Raw genomic sequence first — 27,204 nt, 5'->3', positions numbered from 1 at the left:
ATATAATTGACAATGTATTATAATATTGTGCTGTTTATTATGCATGCTGGACGATGTACTATGTACAAGTTTTTAATAAAATTATGTCCTGTTCTGTTCTATAATGTCTCAGGATAAATTACTACATAGACGTAAAATGCTTCAGTACCATGACATCAGCTAGGCTGTAACATTTTAAAGGGAGTATCCATTTTCAGTATGTATTACATAAAAGTAAAAATAATATTTAATCCTTTTATCCGCTGAATTCGCAAATTAATTAAATATATATACAACTTGTATATCCGCGTCTGACTTAGCTATTAACAAAACCTATGCCAAAACGATAAAACCACCGCATAATCATTAACATTTTCAAATCTCGCCATTGTGATATGAAATATATTAAAATTTCCGGTATATTTCCCGGCTTTTGGTAGTTGATATAAGTGCATGACTAAACTCATAAACTTTTTCATCATCAGAATTGTGTGTAAAGAATATCAAGATGTGAAATCGCTAACAAATGAAACATGGTTAAATTATTTACCCATTAGCATGCTCAACTAACAGGGTTATAACACTAGCACATCATAAGTATCCCGAGAAACTTGTGCATACCCTAGAGCTAATAAGTGCTTTGTATTTGCGGAAGGATCAAAATTTCTTTGAAACCTATGTTTTGTAACAAAATAATAATTCATTTCTGTTGCAGTATACCTAAATATAACTGCCAGAAATTGTTTTAAACATACAACTCAAGAAAAAAATGGTTTATGACATTTAATTGCATTGAACCAGATGTGAACCTGATCATATATTTGCGGTATCCTGATATTTGCCTAGCGCACATTGCGTCATATTCACATATAAGAATATTGCCACTATATCAGTTAGGTTCCTCCTTCATGGTAACAAAGCAGTTACAGAATCATGTTCTAATCATAGCACTTAGAAAGCTGATGTGACGAAGCCGTAGACAAAATATCATTTTAGCCATTCACGGCAATGAAAATTTCAGCTCAGCGAAACATGCGATGTATCTGAAATACTGCAGTTGTTACATATTCCTCTCTATGTATAGGACAGACAATTATATAGTTCGATATAATTCGATACTAGTATACCCGGGCGAAGCGAGGTATTATATTAAATAGATATGGTAACGAGTTTGTCTTTCCGACATAGATCATGTGAAAGAAAAAATTTAAAGAAATCAAATAAGTTACAACATGTTACGAGAGGCTAAGAGGTCATGGTTGATCATGGGACTCTCCGGTCGTACGACTATGCAAGCAGCCACTGCCACCGGTCAGTCGTAAACAGTAACGACTAGTCGAGTGACTGATCGTAGTTCTGCGTGATCGTACGACAAATCAGTTTTACGGCCAGCCGTCCTACCAGTCTTCCACTTGTCGCTGACTACAGGTGATCTTTTGCGGCTGCCTATGAAAAACACATGGGGTATGACAAAGACCTCTTTTGTTTGCACGACTGATACGGTCGCGGGAAGTCGCAGCTCAGGTTCTGCTGGGCACTTGTCTCTCATTATACTGATCGGTGACGATATATAGTCTAAGAACATGCACTTCTATCATGCTTTAGTACAAACTTGTTGGCCATCTCTGCATCTTTACAGATATGATTTATGCACGATACACAGTACGCATTGCTTATTGTAAATGTATATATTGCAGTTTTATTTATACGTTTCTTTCAAACGCACTGCTTAAAACAGTATATACAAATTGTGTGAGCTCCTTCTTCGTAATCACGGTAATGTCTTAGACGCCATCTGCGGCACTTAAGGCGCCTTGCATATAGCAAACGCAACCACACAGGGCGCGAAATTCATCCTCTACTAGTACAGACACAGAGTGATCTGACCAGAGGGACAGAGTGAGATAAAGCCCCCAGAACAGGTAGAGAGAAAACATTTTAGATACAGGCCTGCCCTATTATAAAACAATTGTTGCCTTTTAAGTTCGGTCGATATGTGGATTTATCAACCTTATAAAAGCGATATCAACCTCGGGCTGCGCCCTCGGTCGATATCGCTTTATCAGGTCGATAAATCTACATATCGACCTCACCAAAATGCAACAATTGTATGTTATTAGAATTAACTAAGTACCCGTACTCCAAGTTAAAAGAGACGATGTACAGATGTGTTAATTCATACTACAAAATATCAACATCATTATTTAATTCCAACAACCTGTTTCCAATTCTAATATATTCTTTACGTTTCCTTATCTAAGCGCACAGTTGCTTTTTCAATCAATGTATTTTATCCGTCTTTACTGTTTATGCTTTTGTAATTTGGTATGATATCAATATTTTTGTACATTATAGAGTACAAAATTAGGTTAAGCCATATGCTTCCAAAATCATTGTAGTTATGACTAGTCAGCATTATTCCGGGGAAGGCAGCTTAACGTTTGTAAAATCACAAGTAGTTGTAACAATTTCTACTATTTTTATATCAAATTTCTATACCCACAATGTCTGAATGACACAGTAAGGCGAGTTGAGAATTCAGATGAAACGGCGACAAACTCTTATACGGTATTGTTCCTTCTATTCAAATAAAGCTAACTTGTATTACAACAAATTGATGTAAATATAATATTAGTTGATTTGTTTATAAATAGCAATATATTGTCCGTAAGCATTGACCTGGCACTCATGAATATTCCGTATGTTTCCGTAAATTAATCTTCGGTGTCCGAACCTTAATAACGATATAACTATAATTGAAAAGTCTAATATATTTAACCATGTTTAATGTGCAGATATAGTCGTGCGGACAAAGCGTTTTGCCACTTACCTCAGGGTTGTGTGTTCGAGTCCTCTATCTGACCAGTTTGTTTTTGTTTTTTATTTTATCTGTAAAATTAACAGACGGAAAAATTGTCACACTTATCATGATTTATCAATGAAATACTCTACTATTATAAAACCGTTCTACAAAATGTCGTTTAAAACCTTCAGGACTGGATAAGTATTCATTCATTCAACGGACAATTCAAAGAACTGTTGTTAACGACACAAACTGAAATGTTTCATAAAATAATGTAAAATAGATGCAAATACAAATACAAACACACGGAATTATATGAAAAAAAAAAAATGGTTAGAAATGAAATGAATTCGAATCCCTGCACATGCCCTGGTAATGTCGTTCTATGTCGGAGAGCTTACCACTACACCATTGTAACATTGGTTATCTATGTCGATTATTTTGATAAATATAGATATTTTCAGGACACAAATATTGCGTAAAATAACAAAAACGCCCGAAAATATTGGCGAAGATTAATGTGTGCCAGGTCAATACTTACGGACAATATATTTATATTGATTGAACATACCTCTCATTTTCATGGAATCGTTTAAATCCACTGTCACAAATCCTTCTACATTTTGACCTGCATCGTAGACAGCTGTCGGAGAGTTCAGTGTTATTGCAAACATATTTAACTTCCCCATCTTCTCACTCAAGATATAAATCACTTTTATCACGATATAATTTTGCTAATTTATATTATTTAAAATCCATTATTTCCCTGTTCATTCACACTAATCCCATTTCATCATGTCAGTGATAAATATGCCAACCATCCAATGCAAATTCATGCATTAGTTCTGTATTATTTATAGATACGCCGAAAGGTTTTACCATAGACCGTACTGATTTCAAAATAAAACATATATTACCACTTCCGCATCGTACACATGTATGTTTACAATATTTATTTAACTGACCTAATATTTCTACATAACACACTTATAACTACGGGTGAACAGATCGAGTTGAATCGCATACTCTCTACCTTGTTTAAAAAACTTTCATATTCAGGTATCGTCATTGATCTGTTTACAAGCCCCTAATGTGTAACAGCATTAAACATCTTATTCTACACTCATTATATCATGTATATGTGCCAGGTATGCCACAAGGTAAATGTTATTAATTACTGATAAATTCTCACTTAATGATCATGTAAGGTCTTTTATTACTTCATCACAATTTACTTTATAATTTCGGCTTTTTACTCTCCATCAATCATTTATTCTTTATAATATACACTACACAAAATTGTTTGGAACAAATAAGTAATTCTTTCTAGAGAGGTAAGAAAAAGTACAATTTGCCTTCTAACATTTCTTCGAGTCTCTACAGTGTTTCACAATGCTTCAAGCCTTGTGTTGAAAGGACTGATACCCATGTATGGTATTAAAATATACAGTTCAATATAGCTCTTCTTTCACTTTTGAAAATTTCTCGTTTGTTTTCAATGTTTACGTTTACAGAAATAAATGCGATGAAAACAGGTAAATATTTATCTCAAATATAAGTCAATAATACTTACATTCAAAAGAATCGAAGGTTGTCTGAGAATATAATTGATAAAGTTCAGAAGTTCAATGAAATTTTGACGTAATCACTGTGTTTCGTGAAACTCTCAATCTTTAAAAAAAATACTTAGTGAATTATCTTGTATCCAACACTTTTTCTTAAATTACTATTGACTCGATTTTCCTTTAGAAACAATACAGCCTCCAAACATTCTTCAGTTCAAATTTGATTAAAAGGTAATTGGGGTATCCCCGGAGATCTGACTCCTAACAACATGACGTTACTGGTTACGCTCATTGAACAAAGCTCTAAAATACAGACAAATGACTTCTGCCTCAGCTTAGTCAAACTCAAACAAGAATATAAATTGTTGCTTCTAATCATTAACCTTTGAATGTATCATGTTTTGCACTGGGCATTTACTGAGCACAAGTTATGTCTTAGTAACGTATATATATATACATTGTAGTTAAAGAATTAAAAACTTGTCTAGAAACATAATATATGAAAATAAACTGTAATTTTCAATGTTGTTACATATATTTATAAAAATAAAGATAATAGTGTAAGGCATACCGCAAAACATGGCATTTATTGTAGGAAATAGTACATCTGGAGTCATGTATTTACAAAATTGTTTGTAAACGTGCAAAAACTATTATTCTATACGTCAGTTACTGAGCAGTAATTTCTCTATGATGCCTACTTTGCAGCGATAAGCATGAAGAGGATGAAAAGAATATCCAACTGATATGCGCCCTCAATGAATCTAAATGATTAACATGCTTCCGTAATTTACAATCTAAAGCCAAAGTTTGCAAAACGAGCTCTCTCTAAGTACGAATCTGTATTAAAGTAATCGCACATCAGGAAACTGTTTACAATTGCATAAATGTGACAAAATATCCAATTTGTACTTAAATTTATTTTTCAACATGACAGACAATATTGTTGGCTCTGTTAAAAGGCATTTAGAAATGTCAAAATAGTTACTAAAAACCTCTATCTTCATTTTCACATTTCACACGATTTATAACACCTGTGAAAACTGAAAGCAGTAACCTTGACTATCCTGAATAGACAAGTCACAACTCTGTCTTAAAGAATTACAAAATAATCTCTGTGTTCTCAATTCTTAACATTTTTATTTCTCGAAACAACCAATCAACGTGATTTCAGCTATTGAATTTACTAAAACATGACACTGAGATAAAACGTGAAAACTTGATTTATATAAGCCTAAGTGGTAGTATAACACATTTCTATTGACAGCCCTTTTTGCAAAACGATGCATGTATAATATTTGAAATTCAAAAAGATTTTTTATTCACTTTAAAGCTCTTAAATTTATTTTGTAAGTTTAACATCTTTCCGAAATGCACATGTATACAAAGTCCATGTTATTGTATAGCGCCAGTTAACAAGAAGCAACGGTAATGATGCAAATCAACGCTGATTTTCTTTCTCAAGAGAAGGAACACTTATGGTTGACATTTCACACTTGACTGAGCAGGTAAGGGATACAAGGTAACTGTCAAAAGGCATCTGATTACCAGAAGGGCGCCACCATCTATGACTCATGCATATTCATATCAAATAGCCTCTATGCCAATTTGTGTTCAGGCGTCTTCAAATCAATCTATTGTGAAATGCAAGTTATCAACGAAAATAGTTCGTACGGAGAATTGACCCGTGCATTAAATGATTTGATATTAATGTAAACCAGAGATTTATATACTTAATATGCCTGATCTAAAAATAGACTCCCGCCAAATAATCCATACTGAAATAATTGCTGGTCACGTGATGTTTGTTATCTTCAGATTTTGCAAAGACACTTATTAAAACAGTTAAGCATCCATCTAAAAAGTATAGATACGGTAGTTCAGAACATGAAGTAATATTTCAAGCAGATAAAAGGAAAATACATGTGCCGCAAAGAAATTAAACAAAACTAAATGAATATAAAGGTACTATTATTACTACTACTACCACCACTACTACTATTATTATTATTATTATTATTATTATCTGTATTCAGGAAGAAGTTTACCATGAAATGCCTAACCGGGAGCAAGTGTAAGAATTTTTCGACCGTGAATATTTATGACAAACTGAGTATGTTTCTAGACACTAACATTAACCTGTTAACTACAATTCTATCTTCTGTTTTGATTAAATGGTTTTAATTATTTTACTTACTTGATCACATTTTCAAACATTTAATGAACCTAATCCATTCCCAGAAGTAGCAACTGAGATACCAGGTTACATACAAAAACTTAACGAAATCAGGATGCCGGCGCTGACGAATGGGTGAGTCATATAGATCTATTATTCGAATAATTGAGGTAAAATGTTTGATGAAAACTGTTGGACTCTTCTATATCATATATCAATTTATTTCATATCTATAGCTGGCTTATCCACTGTCCGACACAACCCTGCAAACCGACCCTGGAGCACTACGAATTACATGTATATTAACAGATGACTTTAAACTATCCGAATTCCTAAAGCGTTATTCGGGTCTCCATTATTATTTTGTAATAGCTTGAATATTGAATATAACACAGACTTGTGTGCACTTTCACGTTTGAATATGGACCAATCTATTTTAAAAGGTTACAGTTGATTGTGTGTGTATGACGATACCAAATCAATTACCAAATCATAAACGCCGTTGTACTATTATTAGTTCTCTAATTACATATTTTTTAAAAATAAAAATATAAACTTAAATCGTTTGGCAGCACCTTAAACATATGATACAAGTATGATCTTCTAATGATCATCACACCACATCCAATGGCCCAAAAAGCAATACTTGTTTCGTTATATTAGAGTAGCGTAGCAGGTAACGTGGATGGCGATACATACAGGTGATTAGAGCGTACTATCCTTCAGAAAACATACAAATCGTTTTAACAGTTATGAGAAACCTTTCTAACCACACACTTATAGCGAGTTGAAATACATTAACTAAGCTATAATTCTGATGACAAACTTAGCCATGCTTACCTCGCATCTTCATGACGTCATTTAATTCCAATGACACATAGCCTTCTATAGTTTGTCCAGTAAAATAAACAGCCAGTTCATTGTTCAATATAATATCAAATACGATTAATTTTCCCATAGTTAAAGAAATAAAACACCACTTCTTTTGTCTAATACTATGAATCTGTAAATTAGATAAGTTACACAATTTTCAGTAATATCGTACAATATAATGTCTCAGGATAAATTACTACATAGACGTAAAAGGCTTCAGTACCATAACATCAGCTAGGCTGTAACATTTTACAGGGAGTATCCATTTTCAGTATGTATTACATAAAAGTAATAAAAATAATATTTAAACCTTTTATCCACTGAATTCACCAATTAATTAAACAGATATACAACTTGTATATCAGCGTCTGATACAGCTATTAACAAAACCTATGCCAAAATGATAAAACCACCGCATAATCATAAACATTTCCAAATCTCGTCACTGTGGTATGACATATATTAAAATTTCCGGTATATTTCCTGGCATTTAGTAGTTTATATCAGAGCATGACTAATTTCTGGAACATTTTCAGCATTAGAATTATGTGTAAAGAATATTAAGATATGAAATCGCTCACAAAAGAAATATGGCTAAATTATATGCCCGTTAGCATGCTGCACTAATAGGGTTATAACATTAACACATCATAATTATCCCGAGAAATTTGTGCATACCCTAAAGCTCACAAGCGCTTTGTATTTGCGGAAGGATCAAAATTCCTTTGAAGCCTATGTTTTGTAACAAAATGATAAGTCATTTCTGTTGGAATATACCTGAATATACCTGCCAGAAACTGTTTTAAACATACAACTCAAGAAAAAATAAATGGTTTATGACATTTAATTGCATTCAACCAGATGTGAACTTGTTCACATATTTAAGGTATCCTGATATTTGCCTAGCGAACATTGCGTCATATTCACATGTACGATCATTTCCTCTCTATCAAATAGGTTACACCTTCATGGTACCAAAACAGTTACAGAACCATGTTATAACAAAAGCATTGGGAATGCTGATAAAACGAAGCGGTTGTGGCTGTAGACAATACATTATTTTAGCCATTCACGGCAATGGAAATTTCAGCTCACTGAAAACATGCAAGTGGCTGAAGTCCAAGACACTTAGACAAAAAAAAAACGTTCAACACGTCTAGAGACACTACGACTGGACGTTGCAAAGTCATGGCTGACCGTGGGACTCTCCAGCCGCACGACTATGCACGACTATCCGCACGAGCAGTCTCTGCCACTTGCATGACAATTCGTAAACAGTAGCGACTTGTCATATGACTGATTGTAGTTTTGGGTGATCGTACGACAAATCAGTCTTGCGACCAGCCGTCATATCAGTTTGCTACTTGTCGCAGACTAGTAAGGTACAGGTGATCGTGTATGACTGCCTAGGCTGACATCCCAGAAAACAACCGACGGCGGGACCAAGACTGCTTAAGATTGCACGCGGTTAGTCGCAGCTCAGGTGAGAATGGAGCATAATCAGCTGGGCAAGTGTCTCTCAATAAGATATACATAATCTAACAATATGCAGTTCTTTTATGCTTTGGTACAAATTTGATTATCTCTGCATTACAGATAATGCTTTATGCATTATACACTGTATGCATTGCTTACTGTAAATGTATATATTTCAATTTTGTTCTTTCAAACACACTGATCAAAACAATATAAACCAATATTGTAAGATCCTTCTTCGTAATGTCTTAGACATCATCTGCGGCACTTAATTGCTAATTTATTCGATACGACACTTAGTCTATAAGATTGTTCATACTGTTCATATGTTGATGTAAGTCAGTACTTAACAAAGTGGTACACTTAAAACATTATTTTATGTCATATAAAGAAGCATTTGCCTCGGGTGTATCATTACTTGTGTTAATTGCGAGGAACCATAATGAAACAGATGATACATCTTTTGCGATAGCAAGTGTTTTATTATATATATCGCGTGACGAATATTTTGCTGTAGCTGAGTACCGACATTGAACTATATTTTTCAGTGTTGTTCCTCCAACTCGATGATTTTGCAGCTACAAAATATCATACCACATGTGCTCAAACCATACAAAAACTTAAAGACACATCGATATCTCCAAAAGTCGAGAAAGGATTTCGGTTAAATGAAAAAATATTTCACAAAAAGAGATAAGATTTTGTTTTAACGAAAACTAATATTGCGTTATAACAAACAAACTAATTGTACAGACGAAATAAGATTTGGGTAAAACGGGATTATATTTCGTAGTTTTAACGATGTTACATGAGGGGCTCCAACATTACTGTAAAGTATCTGATGAAAACACAAAGTCATGTATAACTATGAGCATAGACTGAGACTGAAATAAACAGAAACATCTCCAGTTATTCAAAGGTTCAGGGACAGCAGCAAAAGCGTCCTATATCAAATGAATTCATAGTACATATAGCAACCTAATTACGCCCATATTTTGCAAAACAATCACGGTATTCTCGGTACTTCTAAAACGAAAAGAATGAGATCTAGTATGCATATTGTATTGATGTACTTACATCATAAAACATTTGGCACAGACAAGATTTAATCAAGATATGAAAGAACGAAAGTGTAAAGAGAAAAAAATACTTCGAAAGAATCACAGTCTGGGGCAATTTGACAGTACATCGATATTTCTTTCTACGGTGTTAAAAGATTTAATTCTACAACTTGATGTTTTATACTACCAACAATGTATTGTTCCTAGTTTAAACACAAGTTTTAGCAGTCATACAAACTTGTCTAAATTGAGTAGACGTATATGGTTTTCTTAAACTGTCGGAATGAATTCAAATATGAATTTCAATTCAAGAGCGGGACAAGATTAGATTTCATAAATGATGACCTTTATTAATAGGTTTTGTGTTTTTGTCTAACAAGAATATTTGTGAATGTTTATTACTGGTAATAAATCATATCTAATTTAGCATAATTTAAATTTACTATGTATATCTGTACATCAAGTAAAAAGAGATAATGTATGAAAGTATTAATATGCATACGGATGTACGAGCGAATTTTTTCTAACGTTAAGAATTTTTTCATACCCTGTGAGCTTGAAGAACATTAGTTTCTAAGACAAACAAGAGCAGAAAAAGCATAGGTCACCGAACTCGTTTTAATTTTATAGGGTATTTTCTTCACCCACTGTTTACGCATTTCTGAAATTTTGTAAAATTGAAAAAATGTTGGTACTTTATAAAACATATGATATCCTACTTAATCTTATAGGGATTTCGGGTCTTACATGTTAATATGAATATATGGTGATGTCAGTATTATATAAGCATAAGTGTCACTAACAAGTCTGTTTAATGTTTACATGTTGACATAATTACCCCGCCCACTTTATTTTCAATGGAAAAATCGTATTTAGATCTACAAAAAAAAATTCTGACGTTAAGATTTTCAAAATATTTTGCAGCATTATTGACACACAAAAATGCTTCAAAATGGAAAGAAAAAAAGTTGGGTTCACCGTGCATCTAAGAGATTTATTAAGAAAAAACTGTTAAAAAGTGGTGAATTTTGATATATTTTGTTCTTTTTGTTTTAATTTATATTTTCTAGATAATATAAAGTGCTATGCTGAAAACTTTTATTTTATTTATAGCTTAACATTATATGTATCAGTCAGAAAAATATCAAAACCAAACCTGATATACTTTAATAGATATTTGAAATTACCTACCTCTACCCCATTGTAAATCTTATGTCAATTTTAGGCAAATGCCAGCCAAAAATAAGGGTGAAAATTTTTTTTCGCAAAAAGCATAATATATTTGGTTAAATGGTACATTATTAGCCATATTTTAATTATTTAGCATTAATTTTTGGCAAAACTTTTGTTAGAAAGCAATATTCGAAGAAACATTTTTCAAAATGGCGGATATCCTGAAAAAAACGCTCGTACATCCTTTTATCCGTCTATACATTTTATGTTTTTTGTCTTTAGTTTGATATGGTATATTAGTACATAATTAATATTTTTGTACATTATAGAGTATAAATTTAATTTAAGACATATGTTTTCAAATCTTAAAAGTATTTACTTTTATTACATTTCAGTAATTTTATGTCCGTGTCATTGAACTGTCTGCTGTTTGTACAGGATTATACACATTCTCTGTGACAGTAATTTTAAACCTGATCCCTATACCCACCGAACGTTTTGTTTGTTGCCTCTAATCCCTCACTGATCAGTGCAACCTTTGTTTGTAGTGACTATTCATATTATTCGAAATATTTATTTATAGGTATCCCTCGATGAGATGGACACTAGACTCGAAGGGTTGGCAAATCATGCAGCGCCCGTAATATAAGGATCTTTCGCGCTTCTCGATCTGTTGTCGTTAGGATTTGGAAAAGGGAAGCTGAACGTTTGTAAAACTACAAGAAGTTGTAAAAGATTCTGCTATTTTAATATCAACTTTTTATACCCAGAATGTTTGCATAGAAGAGAATTCAGATGAGCTCTATCATTAGGACATAACAAACGGTCTTGTTCCTGCTATTTATATAAAGCTAACTTGGGTTACAACAAATTGTTGTAAATATATTGTTAGTGTAAATGTCTTTAAACAGCAATACATTTTCTACATGGATTGAACATACCTCTCATTTTCATTGAATCGTTTAAATCCACTGTCACAAATCCTTCTACATTTTGACCTGCATAGTAGACAGCTGTCGGAGAGTTCAGTGTTATTGCAAACATATTTAACTTCCCCATCTTCTCACTCAAGTTATAAATCACTTTTATCACGATATAATTTTGCTAGTTTATATTATTTCCCTCTTAATACTTTATTCACACTAATCCCATTTCGATAGATATGCCAACGATCCAGTGTCGATCATTATATTATTTATGAATATGCGGAAAGGCTTCACTACAGGCCGTACTGATTTCAAAATACTAGTAACACATGTATCACTTCCGCATCATATACATGCATGTTTACAATATTTACACTGGATTAAATTTCTAAACTGACCTAAATATTACTACACAACCCACTTATAATTACGGGTAAACAGATCGAGACGATACGTATACACCGGGTGTCGCCATTGATCCGTTTACAAGCGACTGAAGTGTAATAGCATTAAACGTGTTATTTTACACTCATTATGAAATGTGCAATATATGTGCCAGGTATGCCACAAGGTAAATATGATTAATTACTTATAATTTCTCACTTAATGATCATGTAAGGTCTTTTATTACTTCATCTCAATTTACTTTATAATTTCGGCTTTTTACCCTCCGTCAGTCATTTATTCTTCATTATATACACTAAACAAAATTGTTTGGAACAAGTAAGGAATTCTTTCTAGAGAGGTAAGAAAATGTACATTTTGCCTTGTAACATTTCTTTGAGTGTCCAAAGTGTTTCACAAAGTCATTTCATGCCTGTCTGAATAGGAATGGTAAACAGGTATCGTATTTGAAATACATGGATCAGTATAGCTCTTCTTGCACTTCTGAACACCTCTCGTTTATTTTCAATGTTAACGTTTACAAGAATAAATGTGATGAAAACAGGTAAATATTAATCTCCAATATAAATCAATAATACTTACATTCAAAAGAATCGGAGTGATTTGCTGAAGTTTACTGGACAATAATTGATAAAGTTCAGAAGTTCACTGACGTAATCACAATTTTACTTAGTGAATTATCGTGTATCCCACACAATTTCTCAAATTACCATTAACTCGATTTTCATTTAGAAACAAGATAGCTTCAAAATAGTCTTCAATTATCGAAATGAGTCAAAATGTATGTTAACAATAATGGGGGTATCCGCGATAATCTGACTTCACAACAACATGTCGTCGCTGGTTAAACACTCATTGAACGAAGCTCTAAAATACAGACAAATGACTTCTTTCTTATCTTTCCACATATGATGAAATATATTGAACTTAGTTAAGTCGAACACAAACAAGAATGTAAATTGTTGCCCCCAATCACTAACCAAAGAATATATCAAGTTTTGCACAGGGCATTTACTGAAGACAAGTTATATCGTGATAACATATAAAGAGTTAAAGAATTTAAAAAAGTGTCTACAAAAAAAAAATAGCCTGATAATGATACAAGAATAAATTGTAATTTTCAATGATGTTGTATACATATGAGCCGCGCCATGGGAAAACCAACATAGTGGGTTTGCGACCAGCATAGATCCAGACCAGCCTGCGCATCCGCGCAGTCTGGTCAGGATCCATGCTGTTCGCTTTTGAAGCCTACTGGAATTTGAGAACTTGTTAGCGAACAGCATGGATCCTGACCAGACTGCGCGGATGCGCAGGCTGGTCTGGATCCATGCTTGTCGCAAACCCACTATGTTGGTTTTCTCATGGCACGACTCAAATATCAAGATGAAGATAATGGTATGAAGCATACTGCAAAACATGACATTTATTGCAGTAAATAGTACATCTGGAGTCATGTATTTACAAAATTGTTTGCAAACATGCAAACACCATTATTCTATACGTCAGTTTCTCTATGATGCCTACTTTGCAGCGATAAGCATGATGAGGATGAAAATGAATATCTGACAGATATGTGCCCTCAATGAATCTAATTGATTAACATGCCTCCGTAATTTATAATTCAAAGTTTGCAAAACAAGCTCTCTCTAAATACGAAGCTGTATTAAAGTAATTACACATTGATGTAATTTGTTCCATTATACGTGGAACTGTTTACAATTGCGTACATGTATCATAATATCCCATTTGTACTTTATTCTTATTCTTTCAATATGGCAGAAAATATTGTTGACTTCACAAAAAAGGCATTTTAGAAATGCCAAGACAGTTACTAAAAGCTTCAGTGACCATACCTCTATCTCCATTTTCACATTTCACACGATTGATGACACCTGTGAAAACTGAAGGCAGTGACTTTGACTATCCTGAATGGAATTAAGCCCCACGTGGTTCTGGGACGATCTGTGTATGAAAAGAATTGGAACCACTGCCTTACCCTTGCATGATCGTAAGAGGCGACTAATTGGGTCTTAACACTTGGTTTTACTGTAACTCTGTAATTCCAGCAGGTATGCAAATTTTGATTCCATACCTCATGTTTTTATTTCGATATAAATGAGATCTGAAACCAAAATTTGCAGTCCTGTTGGCGCCATATAACCTATACTGTGTTGGTGCGCCGTAAAACCCAAATAAATAAATGAATGGAATTCAATCATTCTTGATAAATAGATATTACACAGGTACAGGAGACACAACTCTGTCTTAAAGAATTACAAAATTTTTATTCTTTGTGTTCTGAATTATTCACATTATTGTCAGCTACTGAACAACAATAATAGATACTGAGATAAAACGTGAAACATTATTTACATAAGACTTAGTGGGAGTATAACTCATTTTTATTGACAGGTCTATTTTTCAAAACAATGTGTAATATTTGAAATTCGAAGACTTTTTCACGTTTAAAGATATATTAAACTTTTTTAAGTTTACATCTTTTTGAAATGCACATGTGTATACAAAGTTCATGTTATTGTATAGCACTGTGCATCGTATAAAATAATTACGGAACATATTTTTACAATATCTACTTTTCCAGCTGTATTTACCTTTGCATTTTAATAAAATGAAAACATAGAAAACAGATACGTTTCATGACGAAATGTTGTTATACATAATGTTTTAGATTATCCCAAATCTGTAACTGCAAGACACGATCCTGTCGTGCTTATTGATAAATTAGACAAACATATTCCTATTCCTAGAATGTAATACTGGTATCTATTTACAAGGGCGAACAATAACGTGATTTGTTTCTAAAATCTGTTGCGAATATAATGCACATAGCATTCATTGAATGTTAAGTAAGAAAATAAGTAAAAGGAATGCTAATTGTATTGACAGATTTAATGTACATGTTTGATGATACCAAATCAATTACAAGTCATAATAATTCACATATTTTCGTACTGAGTGGTTTCAGCATAAAAATATTATTCAATTATGACTTAATTCAGAATGGGATTTATTTTTGTTGGGTTTAACGCCGCACCGTCACAATTATAGGTCATATGGCGACTTTTAATTTAGAATGGTTCATTGTGCTTTACGGTTTCTGCATTGTATATAAGTAACACAGTAGGTACCAATATTTGACTGACATGTGTGTACATTTTAAACTTCTAATGACGATTCAGATACTCAATTTAAATAATATTTTCCACTAAACTTTATAAACAAGGTGCAGAAAAAACACGTATGTTAGTTAATTAGATATGAAATGTAACCGTTTTAACCAATTTATAAATCATATAAAGGATTAAAGCAGGGATCATTTTGATGGCGACCAAAGTCATACTTACCTCGCATCTTCATGACGTCATTTAATTCCAGTGACACGTAACCTTCTATATTTTGTCCAGCAAAATAAACAGCTGGTTTATTGTTTAATATAATATCAAATGCTATCAATTTGCCCATTTTGAAAAAAAAAAAAAAAAAAAAAAAAAACACCAATAATTTTATTCAACACTTAACGTTCTATTAATAAGATAAATTAAATTATGATAAGATAAATTAAATTATCAACACTACAGTCATATGATATAATGTAACCCTATGATCCAATCGCGACAAAATTATATATAGAAGTTCCATTATTATCACAAAAACCAAGTTTTTTCAACAGTTTTACAAGAAAATTGTATATAAAACATACATTTTCAGAATCCCTTGATGTCTGCACGAATCGGCATAAAAATTTAAGTATATACTTAAACCTTATCACATCGAATTCTCCAACCGGCTTTAATAAGAAAAAAAAAAAACCCAAATGTTTTAATAAATTAACAAATTGTATGTCGGCTTCTGAAACAGCAATTAACACGTGCAAACATAATTATAGCATCGTAAAATCCTAAATATTTCCAAATCTTGTCATTGTAATATTACAGGTTTGTTTCCCGGCTTTCAGATTTCAGCATTTGAATGTTGTGTTTATCATTTTTATACGATCTCTATACGCTTACAACAATAACAACTTCTTTAACATGTTCCGCTTAGACATTTATAGCGCTAACACATCATCAGTATTCCAAACAATTTCAGGTTGCAATCTGTTTTGTAGCAAAATAATAAAACTAAGTCAAGTCTGAGTATACTGATAAGCAGCACTTGCCAGAAAATGATTAAGAATGCAACGGGAAAAAATAAATCAGTTATGACATTTTATTGCATTGAACCACCTGTGTATCTATCTATATATTTGCGATATCCTGACATTTGCTTAACCAACATTTCTCCATGTTCAAAGGCATGAACGAGTACTGGCTCACTATCAGCTGCATTACACATTTTAAGAACAAGGCAATAATCAGTGACACCGATTCTAGTGCATTACCAACCTTTAAACGGGTGGACGGATAGCTCAATGGTTTGCACACTGGCCTTCCAGTCCTGAGGTCGGGGGTTCGATCCCCGGTAGCTACTCGGGAATTTTCAGAAACGCTTTTCAGTGTTTCCCACCCAACTAGAGGTGTACTGGTCAGGAACCCAGGCAATCCTTGCGTGTATCAGTGCTATACACTGGGCACGTTAAAGAACCAGGCTGTCTATTCGAAACGAGCTAGGCTAAGTTAGCCGGACAAGCCTGTATCTGATTTCTGATCTCTCTGTCGTGGGGGCTTTGTCTCATTCTGTCCCTCTGGTCAGATCGCTCTGTGTCTGTACTAGTAGAGGATGAATTATGCGCCCTGTGTGGCTGCATTTGAACTATGTAAAGCGCCTTTGAACGTGAAATTGATCATGAAAAGTGCACTATATAAATCTGGTATAATAAATAAATAAATAAATAAACGTTAACATTGCCAGTTCTGGTATAAAATTTCAGATAAATCCAATGAATGAATACTTCCCGTAAAACAAAATTACTTTACGTCACCACCGAAATTTCACTCCTGGATAGATGTAAATTTGTTGTGGGGTGTGTGTGTTGGGGGAAGGGGGGGGGGGGGGGGGGGGGAGGAGTCAGTTCTTCAAGTCAGTGTATCTAAATTTTATATGAAAAAAATTCATATCGTATATGATATTATGAAGAATTTGCCTGGTGAGGTTTAGCGATTCCTGTCTTGTAATTCCAAATGTGAAAATATAATATGAGGTATCGAATGTTTAGTGATATTACTATATACATTTTTACAACCCTAGTCCTCCAAATTGAAAAGTCTCCTAGATAATTGAGTCATTTGATATTGTTCGTATAAAAGTGCACGTGTTGCATAGTAACACTCAGATTCAGTCTTTATTGTTCAGTTGTGAGTAAATAACAAATTACATTCATTTCGCAAAACCATGATCCATTATTCCGATGATAAAATTACTTCAACAGACATTTGGCAAATATATTGAGAAGATTAAATATGAAATTGTTATCCGAATGAAAAGATTTCGAAATAAACTCTGCTACAGCTTGTCTATTACTTTTGACGGTGATTCGTTTAGTGATGTAGTTTGTATTTACATAACCAAAGAGTTCAGCACTGTATCTTACAAACCTGGCGACAGAAGAATAAATGTGTAAGTTCCTTATACCGGGTGCAATTTGTATAATAAATATCAGAACATTAATCGTAAAAAGATATAGCTGAAACAGATTACGCTGAGTAGATTCACGAGTTTAGCATGTACACCGTCAAATATAAATGTACATGTGCTCTTTTAAAGCGTATATCCGTATCAACCAATCGGTGTTCTTGTTTCACTCCGTTTTATTATACATACTTGCAAACAACTGTTTGCAGCGAATCGAACATGTCATGAAAATTCATAAGCCGAATACGTCATCAATTTTCCTCGAAGATTATATATACCGAGAAGCTGCTGATGACAAAACATGGCAGTGCAAACGGCATGAGAATTTCTTGGCACTCACTGGTCTGCTGCCTTTATATCTTTATATGAGCCGTGTCATGAGAAAACCAACATAGTGGGTTTGCGACCAGCATGGATCCAGACCAGCCTGCGCATCCGCGCAGTCTGGTCAGGCTCCTTACTGATCGCTTTTAAAACCTTTTGGAACTGGAGAAACTGTTAGCGAACAGGCTGGTCTGGATCCATGCTGGTCGCAAACCCACTATGTTGGTTTTCCCATGGCACGGCTCATACCATGTGCGTTTTATCGATTATACGATCCTCCTTTGTAACACATTTGTTAAAGTAACACTTGAAAACAGTTTTTGAAGTTTCTGTTAATTAAAGTGGCATTATGCGCATCTTACTGCACATACTGTGTTTTTGCTGAATGTTTTATAAAAGCAATTTTCGGTTGCTGTGCATTTAAATGTGTTAAATTAACGATAGTGACGCATAAGTATTTGAAGTTGATGCTTTAGAAATAAATAAATCCGACTAATGAAATAATAGTTCCTTTCTTCAATCTTCTACGCAGTGATCTCCCTTACCTAGGAAGAGATTTCTGAAGTTGAAGGGAAGCAACTCCTGCGTGCAGTTTGACTTTTCTTAAAAAGACTGCCCAAGTCAAAATAAGAAAAGTCATATTTGGAAAGTTATTATTTCATACAGGAAAAGTTTGGTACATTGGGTTAAAATCTATAATTTCCTCCACCCTTTTTACACACACATCTATTTAAGCTGGACTTGAAAAATGCTCATAATTCCACTTTAACATTATGTTGAATTTATTTTTTTTTTCAATTTAGTAAACATACCTCTCATTTTCATGGAATCGTTTAAATCCACAGTCACAAATCCTTCTACATTTTGACCCGCATAGTAGACAGCTGTCGGCGAGTTAAGTGTTATGGCCAACATATTTAACTTCCCCATCTTTTTTATTCTCGAAGAGAAAAAGTCCTTGTTTAAGTCAATGCAGTTATCCCCTTCTTGCGTTGAGGTGACGATATGTTCAATATTTTCTTCAATATTTTGATTTTTAAATTCTCTATGTCACAGTCTAGTCGATGTTATTTTAAATCGCTTATATCACAGTTAATACATTATTTAGACAGTGTATGTCAACTTGTATTATTTATAAACACACGGATAGGTTTCACCATACAACATGCTGGTTTCAAAATACTACAGTTCGTTTTCGTAAACATCATGTTTGTAAACATTAAAGAGTGCGTTTTGTAACCTTAACTCAGGGTTCCATATTTTAATGTGTCTTTTAATGTGTCTTGTATAAAAAAAAACGTGAGCTCAAGCTAAAACAAAATATAATCAAAAAGTAGAAAGGTCATTTTGCAAGTAGAGAAAATTTGGTTTGAAAAACGTGTATAAACACGTATGACCTAGTATTCGAACTGTACTATTAATAAACTTTGATAATGTGGCAGAGGAGACCAATAAGTCCAGGGGCGTTCAAAGATAATCCTTAATAGATCTATTGTGATTTACCTGTATTGAAAAATAAACAGTGTCGACTGTATTGAGGTCAACTGCCACAACTGGATTGTTCGAACCATTTCTCCTTATACTACATGGATTGTTCGAACCATTTTTACATATACTACATGGACTGTTCGAACCATTTTTACACATACTACGTGGATTGTTCGAACCATTTCTCCTTATACTACATGGATTGTTCGAACCATTTTTACATATACTACATGGACTGTTCGAACCATTTTTACATATACTACATTGATTGTTCGAACCGTTTTACATATACTACATGGATTATCCGAACCTTTTTACATATACTACATGGATTGTTCGAATCATCTTACATATACTACATATAGATTTTTGAAACCATCTATACTCATCCTACATAGATTGTTCGAATCACTTTTACTCATACTACATAGATTGTTCAAATAATTTTTTCTTATACTACGTGGATTGTTCAAAACAAGCAAAAAGTGTTGCTGCATTAGAAAACATTTTTTTTCCGACACGATGGGATATGAGTGTTAATATGCATGTCTACGTAGAATGGTAAATAAACTTTTGCATACTTAGCAGTTGTTTGAAATATGCACTACTCTCACGTTTTCACAGCCGGTTGTACTTTAAGTTTTATAAAGGGGAATCTAGGTAATTTGGTTTTACGACAATATCATAGTAACGAAAAAAGTCATATCTAACTTTAAGTTTATGTTACAAAAATGGAAAAAATGATTTTATCATTAGTATACAGTTGCTGTATGTAGAGGATTAAATTAAATTATTGTGCACCATCTATAAACACAAACATTTATAACATTCCGAGTTATTTAAAAAAAAATATGTGAAATTCATTTGCGAAGCGATAACAAAATATTACATACATGCAATACAAGTCTCTTTCAAATTTTAGTACAGAAGAACTTCATCAACGTGACTAATATTAAAATGAGTTTATAATCTATTTGTTCAGAAAAGTGACACAATGTCTTACAGTATACAAGAAAAAAATGATTGAATCTAAGTGTGCGAATAATTATCGTTTAAAGCAGAAGCAACGTGCACTTTTTAGGTCAAATAACATGTAACAATACTGACATCAATCTTCTGGTGTAGACGCATTTATGAAATATTCATAGTCGAGCTTTGAAAACAACTTTAGAAAGAAGGACATATCCCAAGGAATAGCTACGACCCAACAACTTAGCCTCTCCGAAACGAAAACCAACTTATATGTGGTTGTGAAATAACAGACATTTATATTAACCCTTACCCTGCTAAATTTCTATAATGACCTTGTCCATCTTTCAGTTTGGACAGTACCATTAACTATTAAAAGGGATGCATACCAAAAAGATACTGCCTGAGTGGCGAACAGTACAGGTCTGGATGTGCAGGCTGATCATGATCTACACTGGTCGCAAAAGCAGAATCAATCGTGTCAAGCATGATAAAGGTTTTAATTAAAGTGATGCGGCAACTATGGCAATAAAAAAAGGAACACATGTGTGTACCATCTTGGTACTGTGGTTGAAACAATGGGGAGATTAAACCGGTTTACTGTGCGCACCAGACCTCGCGTTTAACCTGCATCGACCATCGCCGTTGCATTGTTCCTAAGTGACAGGACAGTCAAGTAAATTACTAACACACAGAACTGTACCAGAAGGTCAGATATGTATACTGTTATCATTGCTTTAGTTGAATATTTTAAATAAATATCTGAGGAATCATACTAACGCATGTCTTGCGGCAGAAGGTATCGCAAACAGAGAACAGAGAACATTGCAAACAAGAATATTATTATTTCGGCAAGCACTCAATGCAAAACTAAACATGTTCTGTTGAACATTCTTCATTCAACGACACTATAATTAATTAGTCAGTACTTTACGCAATGGAAAATATTCCTCTTGTTTACCGTGTAAACATTTCTATGAGAATAGCATGTGATAATAAAATGTGTATGGCAGGAAACTTTTAGTTTTTGATAGGAAGTTTTATATTCCAGCTATTTATAAAGATGAACATGCATACATTTCAGTATTTGACGTTAAGGTGAATCACACAAAATAATTCTTTTTACAATAACACATTTTTTTCTATTTAAATTGTCTCAACACCATTTTACGCATTGTATGTATGTTTTACTGTTCATTTCATTTCCCCATAAATAAGACAACATAATTATATTGTTAATTATGTACTCAAGACAATTCCAAATGTTTTGTAACATTGTTCATAGTCGACATAGCATAAACATCATCAGGAAATAATGCGTTTTTTGAGAACATTATAATATGGTTATTAAAATATTAGCTTCCTCTGGAATGCTGTATTCTGCTGCAGTGGATTTTCCAGGTCGGGGTGACAGGAGGCGAGAGACATCGAGTGCGATCCTGTCTGGTTATATCCAAGAGAGCCAAATACAACATTCCAGATCTAGCTACTTTTATAATGACCCTTTTATTATATACCTCCATCTTTGTTTTGGACCGAATCAAGGTTTATCGAGGTTAAAAACAGAACTGAGTGAGGTTTTGTATGCGCTTTTATAGAACTTTTATAGAACTGTGTGTGTTCATGAATATTAATTGATTAAAGTATGCATGTAACATGCACAATATAGGATTTACAGTACAATATCGAATTTATTTTCTGCATGTTCGTATTTACTTGGAAATACAAATCGCAATTGTATTTTTTGTCGATTTTATATAGGTATATAATGTAAAAGCGTCTATATACATCAGTAACAAAGAACTACAAATATTTTGAATAAGACAAAGAAAACGTAAGTGTTAATATTACAATTATAAAGAACAAACACATGTTAAGCAGTTTGTCAATTAGAGCCTTTAAAGGATTACAAATATCAAGTCGGCTGCTAGCGCTGTCGCTTTATGTAGAAACTCTTGAAAAACTAATTTTGCAAGACCTAGATGATGGAATACTTCGTTAATCATGTGATATCAATTATAAATACAGATACCACGTGAATCGCACTGAAAGACGGTTTAAATCACCATTTGTGATATTTCTTTGTCTTCTGTAATAAAACGCATTTGCCTCATATTTTCATGAAAGGTCGGGTACATTACTTCGGAAGGATTTAGAAAGAAAGATACCTTATAATCAGATAGAGAATTATAATCAACTTCTGGTAAAAACTGCTATTGCGTGACCATCAATATATTGAGTTAGGAAGTCCTTGAATGTTACATCACCGATTTTACTTATTGTGAAAATGTTTCCTCTTCAGGTTAACCTTCTCATTTCTTTCTTTTTTAAATAAAATGCTGTAATAGTGTTAGTAGTAGGTATAATAAATGTCATGAACAAAAATATTTATACGATCATACATCTCTGCATAAAATAAAATATTATTTTTCTTTAAAGCGTCAGGTTCTTCTTCAGACAACATCAGTAGGATTGCATCAGGGATCTAACAGTTACTGAAAGTGAAAGTTCTACATATCAGCAAAAAAAGGCACAGAAACATCAAAGGTAAGATATAAGAGTTCCCCGTGAGAAATTTGACTATAAACAACATGTTTTGAGAGACAATTAATATTTCAGGAGGTAATCATAATTTATTTATTGCATTTAAATATAAACCTATGATTTCAAACGATACAATATGTTCAATGTTTTGCATTTTCGAATTTTTATGTAATATTACCCTGTCACAAGTTATAGTTATGTAGTACCTTTATTAAAGAATATTAATGAAGTAATAAGGCTAACAGAAAACTATTTTAGCTTTCTATTGCAAGATGTTGGGTCTAGAGTCACGCCGACCACAATTTAGGTCATATGGCAGCTTTTGCAGCTTTTGGTGGTGAAGGAGGAACCAAGGTTCCTCTGCATGTATTATTTCAGGTACGGTAGAGCAACTGGGTAGAACAACCAACCATCCACAAGCCAGCTCTATGGCTTCTTTACACCCATATAGAGGTTTCGAGCCTACATTGGTGGAAGCCAAACCATCGGTGCATGTCGAAAAAGGGACACATATGCACATATGTAGCTTATGTAAATGTCCTCTGACAAGATATTATACGCTTGGTACCTGGTACATAGGCGTCACAGATATTCACACAAAAGGAAGTACCCTAATACGCCAGAATAAAACTGCTGAATGAAAATACCTTCATGATCATTTTATTTTGTATTGCAAACTGATTTTGCACTGTTGCATCATACTTAAGTAAACTGTCATTGCACATTGAACCTGCGCAGTAGAGACCCTTTCAAACTGACGCTACACTGTTTATCATATTAGTGATGATGCGATTGCAAAGTGACAATGTACTGTAGCATCATATCTACATTAATGACCTTTATAAACAGGACATGCTGTGCTGCTTTCTTGCAATCAGATGCATCATGTTACATCACACCCTAGAAATTTATAAAGTATTGTTGTATCAATTTATGTAAGATGCCATTGCAAGTTCATCCTGCATTACATGATTATTGCATAATACCTTTCTAATAGAGCTTTGCAAACTGGACCCGCACTGTTTCATTATAACTGCAGTGTGAACAAGCATTGCAAAAACCCGCATTGTTTCATCATATCTGTGTAAACGTATACAAGCCTCTCGACTCTCGCAAACAAAACCTGTACTGTTTCATTATATCTATATAAGCGATCTTTATAAACTGAACCTACGCTGTTCCATCATTTTTCTGTTAGCCAGCCTCGAAAAGTGAACGTGAAATAATTCATTATTTATCAACGTAAAAAACCCTGTACTGTTTGATCATATCTATAAAAACCACCCTTTCAAACTGAAATTACACTGTTTCATTATGTCAATGCAAGCGACTCATGTACACCTGCAATGTTTCATTGTACGTAAACGACGCTTGCAAACTGAATCTGAACCTCATGTCGTATCAAGTATATGATTTAACCTATCAAGTATTTGGTCTGTTAATTTCGCCCAAAACGGATTATGCCGGTCGCGTGAGCGGCAACATTAAATCTTATGGGTTTTTAATAAACTAACGCTCTGGCCTCGCGGCGGCAAGTAAAAACACTTCTTATCTGTTACGATTTTCTATAGGCCTAACAACCAAAAAATTCCAAATGTTTATTCATATTCATATCGCGAAAATATACCATATATGATCTCGCAAGACCGGTGTAAATCGGCGTACACCGGATAGACCTGGGCAGAACCTGGAAACCAAAGGAATGCCCAGCCGGTTGTTACTGGTAACTGGATTTCTAGAGCATTTGCAGCGCAGTGCAACGCACAATCAAGACCTGAGGTATTTAGGTGTTGCAAAGTACACACCTAATGCTGCTGTGGTAGGAGAAATGGCCTATGATCCTCCTGTTGGAAAGCCGCTTCTGTCTTCTGGATACGCATTTTTAACATTGCTTCATCGAGTGTAAATAAGAGAGTGGCACTTTGGGTCGCTTACCATGCAGGAAGTTCATGTAAAACTGTTTTTCTTAGTTAAACAAACATTCATTCTTTTAATGTAATTTGGCAGATATTTCTATTGTTAATCGTGTATCTAGACAAATTATTGTATAGTATGCTACTAGCTGGATTATGAAGAATTATACAGCTGACTGGAAGAAAAACAGTCTGTAGATATTAGAGTGCTAGATGAAAGGGATGTAATGACGTAAGTACTTTGTGCACTTTTAAAACAGATTTTTGTGTTGAGAACATTTGCAAATTTAATTTCCCTCCATCTGATAGAGCAGCATTTAGTAAATTTTGGTGCTGGGTTGATCCTTTTAGAATTGAAACAGACAGATATGAAAATTACCCCATTCAAGATCACAAATGTCCGTTTTGTAATTCAGAAGAAAATGGAAGTCATGGCTGTGTTAAAAGATTGTTCTGTTTATGATCACTTACGTACTAGTCTGCTATGCAAAACTGTCTCTCTTGATCAGAATTTTCTAAATATGTCAGATTTTTATAGGTTGAAATTCGTTTCATTCATGAAAGTTTGTGCCAAAACCTGTCACAATACTTTATGCAGAAGAACATTTTACCTTTTTTAACTAAATCCCGGAAAGTAGTTGCTAATCAATCACCTACGTCTTGCCTGCGGTGAGAATTACCGTCTTTTTGGTCGTTTTCACAATATTTCTCAAGTGCGCGTTAGCATTTTTCCAATTCTCTATCTTAGCATTAAATATATTAATTATAGCTTTAAAGAGTCTAACAGCTACTTATAGATAAAATATTTGTTGTACTCATAACATAGTCTCTTGAATGGCAATGTATTTCGGTTCACTGATTTTATTGTATTTGTAAATACGATGTTTGTAATACATTGATGATTACAACATAGTATATTTGCAATACAAAGCGATGCTTACCTCTCATTTTCATGACGTCATTTAATTCCAGTGACACACAACCGTCTATATTTTGTCCAGGAAAATAAACTGCTAGCTTGTTGTTCAAAATGATATCAAATAAAATTATTCTACCCATTTTGAAAATAACTGCAATTTAAGAAATCTACTCTGGTCTTCTCGAGGCCTATATATCAATGTTCCATATTTTTGCTTCTACATTTATAGTAAGCAAGAAATGCTTAAATTCCCTAAGAAATACTCCATTTTATGTATACATAAATGTTGAAAAAAATCAAATTATTTAAAACAGACGAAAATAATGTAGGTACTTCTTATAAACCTCATATCATCAAGAGTATTTGATAAACATACCACGTGCAACTGAACGTCTGATATAGTAATTAACATTAGCCGATGCCAAAATGATTACAAAGTATCTTTCTTCATTGTAGAATCATTAATATTGTCTTAAGTCGTTCCAAATCCTAACTAATATTTCTAAAGATCTTTTGTCTGAGAATCTCTTTAATAGTTGAAACTGGTGCGTGGAAAAGCTTCATAACAGTTCAGTATTTAGTTTATAAAATTATTAATATTTTAGGAATGATAGTTATTGGTCATTAAAATATGTGCTTCTTATTTCAAAGTTGTCACAAAATAATTTTAAAATCCGACCTTAAATTGGGTTAAAACCGAATTGTATAAAACTATGTCATAACATTCACAGAAACAAGAAGATTATATTAAGCCAGATTCGTTAAGAGGTTATGGCACTGGCACACAAATAATTATTTTCAATCATTTCCAAAGCTTGCAAATGCTTTCGTCAATCTCTTGTTTCCGGAAGCAGCATGCTTAATTACTGAGCATACCATCACATTTGTTAAGAATATAATGGAAGTAAGCAGTCGCAGTTGGAGAATACTTAAATTGCAATACCTGCAACTTATCAGCTTGCAAGTAAGTGGTTTTAACATAAGCACTATAATAAAACAGCTAATGGAGAATCAG

At 33.5% G+C, this 27,204-nt stretch overlaps 1 protein-coding gene across 5 annotated transcripts in view; it reads right to left on the bottom strand.

The window, feature by feature from the left end:
• The window catches only part of LOC123566592 (arrestin domain-containing protein 3-like), a 77,510-nt gene extending 50,998 nt beyond the window's left edge, over nt 1-26,512 (bottom strand). The window contains exon 1 of one of the 5 annotated variants that reach the window (XM_045360851.2): nt 26,212-26,512. In XM_045360851.2, the coding sequence (XP_045216786.1) occupies nt 26,212-26,329 (118 nt within the window). In that variant the 5' untranslated portion in view covers nt 26,330-26,512. Of the gene's footprint in view, nt 1-3,353; nt 3,584-12,047; nt 12,396-15,805; nt 15,939-19,168; nt 19,487-26,211 lie in introns of those variants that run through there. The other 4 variants (XM_045360849.2, XM_045360852.2, XM_045360850.2 and 1 more) reach the window with 4 other exon arrangements.
• Between the last annotated feature and the right edge of the window lie 692 nt (nt 26,513-27,204).

The sequence above is a fragment of the Mercenaria mercenaria genome, chromosome 8, assembly GCF_021730395.1.
Source record: "Mercenaria mercenaria strain notata chromosome 8, MADL_Memer_1, whole genome shotgun sequence".
Classification (NCBI taxonomy): Eukaryota; Metazoa; Mollusca; class Bivalvia; order Venerida; family Veneridae; genus Mercenaria; species Mercenaria mercenaria.
Note: the sequence above shows the minus strand (reverse complement) of the source record. Positions and strands in the feature narration are given on the sequence as shown.